At 31.8% G+C, this 10,927-nt stretch overlaps 1 protein-coding gene across 1 annotated transcript; it reads left to right on the top strand.

The window, feature by feature from the left end:
- Positions 1 to 2,559: 2,559 nt before the first annotated feature.
- Positions 2,560 to 6,721, top strand: LOC144548438 (uncharacterized). The gene is made up of 9 exons (XM_078297098.1): positions 2,560 to 2,673; positions 3,128 to 3,301; positions 3,390 to 3,786; positions 4,496 to 4,788; positions 4,883 to 4,951; positions 5,043 to 5,099; positions 5,188 to 5,240; positions 5,352 to 5,427; positions 5,526 to 6,721. The coding sequence occupies exons 1-9, from the start codon at positions 2,630 to 2,632 to the stop codon at positions 6,487 to 6,489; spliced, it is 2,127 nt and encodes a 708-aa protein (XP_078153224.1). The 5' UTR covers positions 2,560 to 2,629; the 3' UTR covers positions 6,490 to 6,721.
- Positions 6,722 to 10,927: the final 4,206 nt, after the last annotated feature.

Below are 10,927 nucleotides of genomic sequence, written 5' to 3'. Positions count from 1 at the left end.
AAAAGAATGTGCCTTCAATACTATAATACATAGTTTGAGTAAGGCTTGAGTGTTATGAATAGCATAAGATCATCTGTGTTATGGTTTCAAAAATCTATCGTATAAATTTTAAACTTCAATATAAATAACTCATTAAATCTGTTATATAATGAACGTGTAGAATATCAATTTTTATTATTTTTTTATTTTTTTTTATTTTTTATGATTTATCAAAGATAACAAAAGATGATCTAAAATAGTATCCAATTAAGAGACCCAGAGTGTCTCCTTTAATTAAAAATAATAATTAAGATAGTAATGAATTGATTGCGTGTGACTCAGCACTTGTGATAAAGACACGCTTTCTCACTCTGTTTTGTAATTAAAACGGAAATAAAAAAAATGCCCACATACTATTGAATTCAGCTTCCTAGCTACGTCTACGTGGCGCACCACCGCCGTAGGATTCTCCTCGACCTTGACCCATTCTTATCTGGAATGAAAAAATGACATGGGTCCCACTCTAATTTAATTCGGTACAATGGGATATACATTACAGACACAAAGTCCACTTCTTTTATGGTCGGTGAGGTGAGGTGGAATTCCAATCCTCTGAGATATCTCAAACTTTGCGTCACATTATGGAAAATCCCAACCGTTTAAATACCTTCTTCACGAATCTGAAAGCACACATAATACTGACACGTCGGTCACGCAAAAGTTGAGATATCTCAGAGGATACGCACTGCACTTGGTGAGGTGTGGCCGTGTGGAAAAAGCCAAACAATTCTTCCCCCACAGGCCCACACCCACATATCAAATAGCTCCAAGCAAATCAACAATGGCCAGGCCATTGTTACTTGATTGTGCGCATAACCAACATAATACAAACCACGTAACCCACATGCCATTGTTGATTTGCTTGCAAGACATCTCTCTCTATTTTCCACGTAACCAACATAATACAAACCGTTTTCCATACTAACCCTCCAAAAGTCTGAATATAGCACATACTCTTGCCGACTAGAAAAAAATATTATTTACATCAACGTTAAAAAACTTAACATTAAATATATGCTACAAGTTCCATGTAGACTATTACATTCAATTAGTATATGCATGAAATACTTCCGGATTCGATTCGCTCCGTTGTTTGTTTTTTTTGTTGATATATAATGTATAAAGGCTTTATATACTATGTATAAATACTTGAAAGCTTAAATATTCAAACTTAAAATCAACAGAGCGAATATAATCTGAAAGTACTTCAATATGGATCTCATTTAAAAGAAAAAAATCAAGTACAAGACGTTCATAGTTTTAAATTTACAAAATTAATTACTCACAAATTGTTGGAAATATGAGCGAGATTAAACAAAGGAAAAAAAATATATCCTCCTCTGAAAATATACAAAATATGAGTGAGTAACGAGAGAGAAATAGATAAACTTTCTTTTTGTGATTTAAGTGTTGATATCTAGCATATCGAATATTTATATCTAATATATCAAGTATGTACAGTAAAGAAATAAATAACAAAAAGTTAGCGTATGCATTGCTGACTTCAGTTAGATGATTTTTGAGAGACTGAAAAAATAAGGAGTACATAATCTCTCTAATTAAAATTCCGGACCTTCTATCATCATTAATTCATGATGACATATAATTGCAAATAAAGGTACATAATTAATTAGATTGAAAGATATAAATGTCATATAAGAGCAAATAAACGGCCATAATTAATTAGATTGGAAGATAAGATAAGAAGTGCTATCTAATCAGTTATTTGCTAATAATCGTATAAAGGGAATAACTAAAAAGTATATTGATTTAGTTCACAAGTTGTCATTAAAATTATATATAAATTAAGTTTCGTTCACAAGTTGTCTATCATAAACACAGATAAATTATGGCAATATAGATTTCACAGCTGCTATTATAAAAACTACGATATTGTTCTTGAATCAACTGATCGAAATCTAACGGTCCTGGCAAAAAATACTAAATTTCATAATATTTATCTAGTTATAATAATGAATAACATAATTTTTTCATAATATAAATTAAAATATATGATATATATCTACTATTTGAATACAAATAATTAAAATATAAAATCATATCAGTATTTATATCTATATTCAGATATCTAATATCTATATTTAATTTTTCAAATACAGATCAAATATAAATCAGATATTATCCATACCATTTTCATTCCCAGATAAAACACATCAGTTCACTAATAATTCTGGATAGAGAAGTTAGAAGTAGAAAACAGCGGGAGGTTATAAGATAAGTTATTTTGTATGGACACATGTGTAAAATACTTGCGAAAATCTTCGGGTAAAACGTGTAACTGCCTGCTGTAATCCGGATACTCTGAAGTAACTTAAATTCTGTGTTTTTATATAAACCGTCCGATCAGAATCTGGGCCAATCTATTCCTTTTAAAAATTCGTGATATGGCAGATCGGACGGTTCGGATCGAAAGTCAAAATTTGAGTTAAATCAGGGATATGAAGGGCTTGAATGTTTCTTCTCCAAAGTCGAACATCTGTCGTTCTTTTTCTCATCTTCGCATTCCTTTCCCTTTTCCTCTCTCTCTAGAAATCAATCACAGAGAACAGGCGTGCGTTGGTTGGTTATTATGTTGCAAGAATTTGTCGATAATCTTCTAGCAATCACTAAAGAGTTAGTCTCTCTCTCTCTCTCTCTCTCTCTCTCTCTCTCTCTCTCTCTGTCGGTGTTCTTTATTCATTCTGAGATCTTGGTTTTGGCGCATGATTTGTTTGGTTCAATTTAATTCGGCACTGGTTCTAAATTTTGAATTAATGAACTAAAAGATGAATTGATGATACATTGATACGTTTAATTTCAGAATTAATTAATTAATTAATGGTGGAAGCGAACAAGCGGAAACAATCGACTGTAACAAAATGGGATTTGGTTAATTGATTGATGAACTTAGTCAATGATAAATTGATAATGCCCTTTTTAGTTTAAATTTTTGTTTATTTAGTTTTATACGCATGATATTGTATAAAATTGATAATTGATTGGTGTACCTACCTACCCCCTTTTGCATTGTAAACCCTGATTAACTCTAAATTGGCCTCTTTAATCAATCCAATTCCAATTATGACAGATCTGTGAAGACATTTACATATGAATCTCTGAACAACGTAGCAAGGCTGATAAATGGGTTTTCGGCTTTATTACTGGCACTTCTACCAGGGAAATCAAACATTCTAGAAGGAATCAGTGGATGGGAACTCAGGCCTACGTTGCGTGGACCCCGCCTCCCTCGCTGGATGGAGAAGTAATTTATTGTAGAATTAATATTTCATTAATTTCTTATTAGTATTAGTAACACAAAAATCTAACTAGTCTTTCCTTTTTATAAATAGTGGTGCTTCTTCATTCAACGAATTCATCCATGAGCTGTCATTTGACTCATCAGATGCAGAATCTTCGTCAGAATATGGAGAGGAAGAACACGAAGATTCTTGTTGCCCTTCCTCTCCTCTCTCGACCTCGTCACGCCTCTCCCGTACCAGTAGTAGTTTCTCCAAATATGATAGGAGACTAGTACGTTTTGTGAGGTATGTTCTGTCATGGATGCTTTGGCCAATAACACTCCTCCTCTGGTCGCCACTTGTCCTGCTTCAGTTGATCAGGCTGAGACGAGGAAGGTCTGGTACTGGTACGAGTAGTAGTAGTATTAGTAGTGCTTTTGGGAGAAGGACATCTTTGGTGAAGGACCGTGTGGTTCATGCCACTGATAGAAGGCGTGGGGTCTTTGAGGTAATTGTTTGCTTCCATATTTCTATTAGCACATACTACTCAGATAACAGCTAGCATTGTTTATTTATTATGATGTACCCCTTAATGGGTTCTCATGCCTTACTTATTACTCAATTACACAAGAAAGCTTGACTGGCTCTGAATTGCTCAACTACGGTTAATATCAGACAAAATTGGACTTAATTGAGGAACATAATTCTAAACTGAGGTTCAGGCTACTTAGGAGTTGATTGAGCCAAATTGGATAAAGTTGAGTTCTGGTTACATTATGGGGCTGTTCGGCAAGGCTTCCTTAAGCCTCCTTAAGACTTAAGGAGCCTCCTTTAGCTTCCTTAGCCGCTTAATCCTACCGAACACTGGTTCCTTAGCACAGATTAAGATTACCTCCTTTAGCTTCCTTTTGCCCAGATCTTAATCCTCTGCCCGGGTCTTAAGGCACCTCTACTCCTTCCTTAAGCCTCCTTAGCTATCACTCACGGATTAAGCCAACCGAACATCGGTTCCTTAAGCTTCCTTAAGACTTAAGCCTAACTAGGATTAAGGGGTGTTGCCGAGAACAGCCCCTATGAGATTAAACCAACTGTGCTCAAGTTCTTTTCTTTTCTTTTTTTATTTATTTATTGGGGCTCTTGTCTTGTTACATTCAAATGAGATGCTGGATCACTTGATTGTTTACTGTTTTTCAATGGACCTCTTTTCTCTTTTATAGGATCTTCAACTAGCAATAGAAATGTTCATAGAATCGGTATTTGAGATGGTACAGAAGGTAGCTCATTTCATTCTTTCACCAACAGAGGCAGGGAACAAAGTTTACTCCTGGCTCTATCCTACTCATGAAAATGGAAACGGAAATGATGAGGGAAGTGACAGTGATACTGAGATTCCAATTCCGACGGCGACAGTTGGGAGCAAAGATCCGATGCCTACTAAAACACATATTTCATTTCCTAATTACTTGAATACCGATTCACGCACTTGTCAAGATGTTATTACTGAGCTTGGGTTAGCAATTCTTCTTCTTTTATTTTACTTAACCTCTGTTATATTTACAAATATTCTTCTTTATATATATATATATATACATTTGGTGTTACAGGTACCCATATGAGGCAATAAAAGTTGTCACTTCTGATGGCTACATACTGCTACTTGAGAGACTTCCAAGGTTTGAATTTGATATTGTTTACTATAATATCAAGTTAAATTAGTATATTTTTATTTACTCCATAGTTTATTTGTAAATGAAATTTTTTTAGGCGTGATTCACAGAAGGTGGTGTTTTTGCAACATGGAATTTTGGATTCATCAATGGGGTGAGTCTCTTTAACTTTTCCACTCTAGGTCTTGTCAATTCATTTTTCTCTTATACAAAATTTCTAAGAATATCGAATGCATTGCCAGGTGGATATCTAATGGTGTTGTAGGTTCCCCGGCATTTGCTGCTCACGATCAAGGTTGGTACTCCAAAAATTCTCACTCGATCCTACATTGCTATATTATCTTTAGTTCTTTAACACTTACAATGATAAGGTAACACATTTTTGTACCTGTTAACCTACTCTTAGGTTATGATGTATTTCTTGGGAATTTAAGAGGGCTAGTCTCTAGGGAGCATGTTGACAAAAATATTTCTTCCCGCATGTAAGTCATCTTGATTCTGTTTAATAGAAGTTACCTTTTTTTCTTGGTTACATTTTTGTAGCATGAGTTTAATCTATGATTAAAACACACACACACAGGTACTGGAGATATTCAATCAATGAGCATGGAACTCGTGACATCCCAGCAATAATAGAGAAAATCCATGAAATAAAGACATCAGAACTTTCTAAAACGCCTCCAACTTGCCCCCGAGATGATCTGACACCTGATCAGCCATACAAGCTTTTCTCAATCTGTCACAGCCTTGGTGGAGCTGTCATGCTTATGTATGTTGTCACGCAAAGGATCTCCAATTTGCCCCATCGATTGTCTCGATTAATCATGCTATCTCCTGCTGGCTTCCATGAAGACTTACCTCTTGTTTTCACCATGGTTGAGAAATTTGTGGTGTTATTGGGTCCTATTTTGGCCCCGCTGTTTCCCGGGTTGTACATTCCCACCCGTTTCTTTCGTATGCTTCTAAACAAACTAGCGCGTGATTTTCATAACTACCCGGGTTTAGGTGGTCTGGTTCAAACCCTAATGGGATATGCTGTTGGTGGTGACAGTTCAAATTGGCTAGGTGCTATAGGATTACCACATTATAACATGAATGACATGCCTGGTGTATCCTTCCACGTGGCATTACACCTTGCTCAAATAAAGAGATCCCGAAAGTTCAGAATGTATGATTACGGAAGTGCTAGCACAAATCTCGAGGCTTACGGTTCCCCTGAGCCATTGGATATAGGTGCCAACTACCATCTGATAAACATACCAGTTGATTTGGTTGCGGGGAAGAGAGATCGGATTGTACCGCCTTCTATGGTAAAAAAGCACTACAAACTTATGAGAAAAGGGGGAGTTGAGGTATCATATAATGAATTTGAATTTGCGCATTTGGATTTCACATTTGCGCACAGAGAGGAGTTACTGGCATATGTCATGTCAAGGCTTGTGATGGAGAAGGGGAATAGTGTGAGTAAAACAAGTATCAGACAGAGAAAGATAAAGAAAAAGAGTGAGATAGTAGAGGAAGGAGAAATTCCAACCACCGAATGAAAAATTGAAGTTAGTTTGTAGTTTTCTTTTTGTTATTTTGTTAATATAATAGTTGTATTGTATTTTATCAGAGTTCATGTTGCGGCGTCCCATTTTCGCAATGGCGATGTTTGAAACACTTGTTGGGAAGGGGTGTTTTGTATTCCTTGACCAATTTGAAAGGCCTTATATTGTATCTATTTTAATCAAAAGGGAGAAAAAAAAAAAAAGAAAGCCTGACAACTTGTGCTTGTTACCTTGTGTTTAATTCATAAAACATCTTTGTAGACTTTTAACTCCAAATAAATAAATTCATATATGTATTGTATATATATACGAGAGTGTGAATGTGTGTGTTTTAAGTTATATCTGTCATGATAAAATTATTGAACATTTTTTATAATATATATCTCATAAAAAAAAAGTAAAAGTACTTGAAAATAAAAAAAAGTAGTCTATAAAGGAACTATTGTGCACATAGATTGCCTCACAATAATAATAATTCTTTAGAATTGGGGAAGAAAAACAAAAAGATATTAAAGGTTTGATGGGCCTCTTGGGCCGAGTTTCATACCATACATCTATCAAGCCAGTTTACCTTAGAATTTCCCTAGAATTCAAGTTATACACAAGATGGAATATATGAGAGGTCATCAAATTTTTAGTTTGTGAGGTCATCAAATTTTTAGTTTGTGACAAGTTGATTTTTCGAATTTTTAATTTTAACAATTAGTCTCTCAAATATGGAACCAGTGACAATGATCCACCAGCAGAAAATTTATTATTTTTATGCTCGATTTCAAGTATGAAATGACTTTAATACCGTCGGATGTAAATAGTATAATATTTTAAAATATATAGGCAGTTGAATCAATATTCATAATACTTGATTGCTATATAATTTTAATTTTTGCGTTGTATGCTTTATTTTTAATACAAGTGAACCATAAATAAGTAAAATTGATTAAATTATTTCTTATAAATGAAAATAGCAAACACTATAAAGTAAGAAATTATTATTAATTTAAATTTAAAATTGAAACTTACAAAGTATTATAATTGATAACATATTTAAACAAGGATAAATTTATTAAGAGTATTTTACTCATTTCATACTTAAATTGAGCATTGAATAATAAATTAGCTGCCGAGGGTTATTATCACTAATGACATAGTTTGAAAGGTTAATTGTCAAAATTAAAAATTCGAACATCAACTCGGAGGCCTCCTAATAGTATCTTTTAACCAAATTTCCAAATAATTATTTATTATTATTTTTTATAAACCTTCGAATTATTTTTGAATTCTATTGATGTACTATTTGCATTATAAGATTACAATTTATTTCTAAATTATATTTATATTATATCCTAATCATGAATATATAAACCTTATATTATTATTTGATGTACACATTGATTTTGTTTTGAATTTATTACAGCATCGTGGTCCTCATTAGATATTTAGATGATGTGTAAAATAAATTGATAATAAATTATAATGTTTGTTGAAAGAGTAAAAAAGGACATGATGAATTGTATGGCTGAAATATTTAATTTTATAATACATATTTGCTTCGGTTTTATTAAATATATATATAGAAAATACAACTAATATTGAGCATTATAAAAGAAATTATATGTAAAAGTTTGCTCACATATTCCTTTCTTATAAGGCTTAAAACCCTCGAGTAGGATCCAAATTCTGGCCAACTATGGTACAATCAACTGCTAAGACTAGACGTGACATTCTGCTCCAATTATGTGTTAAATCGAGTTAATTGAAATTGAAACTCGATTTCTCCAATTTCATATCTTCTTTCATAAACTCTTTTAATTTAGCTAAGATTTATTCGATATTAGAGTCACATATTCGATTGTAACTTATTTCTGCAACAGGAACAAATCGTGCATACTCATAGATGAAGAGAGTACACGTCAGTAGAGCCTAGCAATTAAGTTTGCTTAAATTAGAATCTTTTATCTGACGTTTTTTCTTGCTTGTTATATTAAAAATTCTTATATTAGTAAACTTTTAAATTTATTTATTGCTATAGTCTTAACAAATATTATTAACTGTTCCACATCAGAATTTATACATGACTATTCAACGTGTGGTTTGAATTCATGTTTCCATTCAACTCTAAACCATTAGGCCACTACCAATAGAAAAATAATTACTGTTGTGTAGTTTACTCTAATATCTTATATAGAAAATTCACATTAATTGTATTTTCAATCTTTAGCTCTCATTATCAAGAATTTTTTTGCTCTTGATCTCGATTTATTAAAACATCTTCAGAAAATACAACTAATATTGAGTCATTTAAAAGAAATTAGTACGTAAAAGTTTGTTCACATAAAACTCATTTTGTTCATGCAATTTGTCATTCTAATAAGACAAAATCATTCAAAATAAATGAGGAAACTATCAAAGTGAGTAAAACGGTATGAAGCATGAATAGTTAGTATAATGCTTAATAAATTTTGAATAATGCTTCTGCTTTAAATATTAATTTTTGACATTCAAATGATCAAAATGAGCAGCTGAGGCTCCCCAACTCGAGGGAGGTGGTGGATGAAGACCGCCCTCGCTACACTCGGGCTACCTGGGAGTCCTCAATTTAATTTACATCATGAAATCTTCAAACAAAAACAAAAAAAAACAATTACATATATATATGATCTTTTTTTATTCTTTTTGGTATATAAAAGATGATTCATATTGGATGGGTCTAAAAATTTTAAAATTATTATTCCTTTACTTATCCAACACTTACAAAAAAAAAAAAAAAAAAATTAATTTCCTACAATATTTTAATGTGTTGATTGAATTAAGTGACTCGAAATTTGTTTTTGACACACTTTATTATCTTTTGTTATTTGATAATGTATTATAGAAGAACAACTTAGTATTTTTATTCAACACTAATTTTGCATTTATATTGCGCTTTTATAATTTTATTTTTGCTATGATCAGGGTAGAATTATAATTTGAACATAATGCGGCTAAAATTTATTTTAAAAGTTATTTTAGTAAAAAAAGAAATCTATATAAGACAATATAATAAGCTTCTTCACAATTTGATTTAAGAAAAATACAATATGTAACTAACACAATAAAGTGTCGTGTCAATCAAAATCAAATGGTCACTATCTAAGTTCAAGTATTGTGTTACCTGAGAGTATGAACATTATTTTTTACTCTTTTGGTAATGCACATGCAAATTATTTATTTTATTTTTTTGGGATACGTACGTACTTGTGGTCTACTCGAAAACCGTAAAATTATTATGTATTTTCTCTCAAAATTCTATAATTAAGTATTTGTCATCAATCCAATTGAGATTAATTAAATCTAAATAAATAATATCATTATTCAATTAATTGAATAAATACATGAGTTATTAAAATTTTTAATGGCAACTACATAATTTTGTAATTTTTGAGTGGTACATCTGAAATTATCCCACAAATTAATTTTTTTGAGCCAGTTGTTAATTTTGATATAACTGAGGGGAAAAAAAAATTGGTGGCGGCTTTTGTTTATTTCTTCGTTTTGTTTCTATATTTAAAAACCGTGAAAGTAAAAAAAAAAAAAAAAAAAAAGGCAAAAATAATACAAAAAAATAAACAGGAGAGACTTGTAAACTGTAATATTAATTACTAAACAAAATTCCCCATTAATTCTATTTCTCATTAACCATGCAAGTACAGTATCAAGCAGCAGTAACTAATGAAAACTAATTAAATAAGGAAATTAATAGAAAGAATCCTTTCATATAATCCTCTCTTTACATTAAAAAAGATATCAGAATTACAGTTTCTTTTCCAAAATCTAAAACATGATGCGGATGCCCCTACGCCGGTTAGAGTTTTCATCTAAATTCAGTACAAAAATTTGGATTTGAACAGAAGCAACATTGAGTTATATATATATATATGGTCTACATTTAGAATCTGAGACTGGAGGTTTATTAATTACACTAATCGATGCTTTCTTTGCACCATATATAGTTGTTGGCCCGGCAACTGGAAAATTAAAAATATCAAACATTGAGTTACCAGTTGTTACCAGCTGCCTTTGAAACCTCCAACTGGTGCCAGTTTGATATATATTTTTAATTTTACTTTACCAATCAATTAATTATCAATAGTGCCCGACAAACAAATAAACTAACCTAGAGCGGTAGAGCCAAATCTGCGTCAGAGCTTGCTGTAGCAATGCAGAATCTTATAATTTTTCAAATTTATTTAGTATCAAGTCAAGCGGTCAAATTATGAGTTTTTAAATAAATTTTAATACATTCATTTTTCAACATTTTTACCGCTTGATTTGATACTAAAATAACTCAAAAATATATAAAAAAAAATTTACATGTAAATGCATCACTCATAAAGTAAATCAGTTTGAACTGTTTGAATTAGTCGTTTGAAGTCTATTCAATTATTAATAATTT

This window comes from Carex rostrata, chromosome 33 (genome assembly GCF_964058835.1).
Source record: "Carex rostrata chromosome 33, lpCarRost1.2, whole genome shotgun sequence".
Classification (NCBI taxonomy): Eukaryota; Viridiplantae; Streptophyta; class Magnoliopsida; order Poales; family Cyperaceae; genus Carex; species Carex rostrata.
Note: the sequence above shows the minus strand (reverse complement) of the source record. Positions and strands in the feature narration are given on the sequence as shown.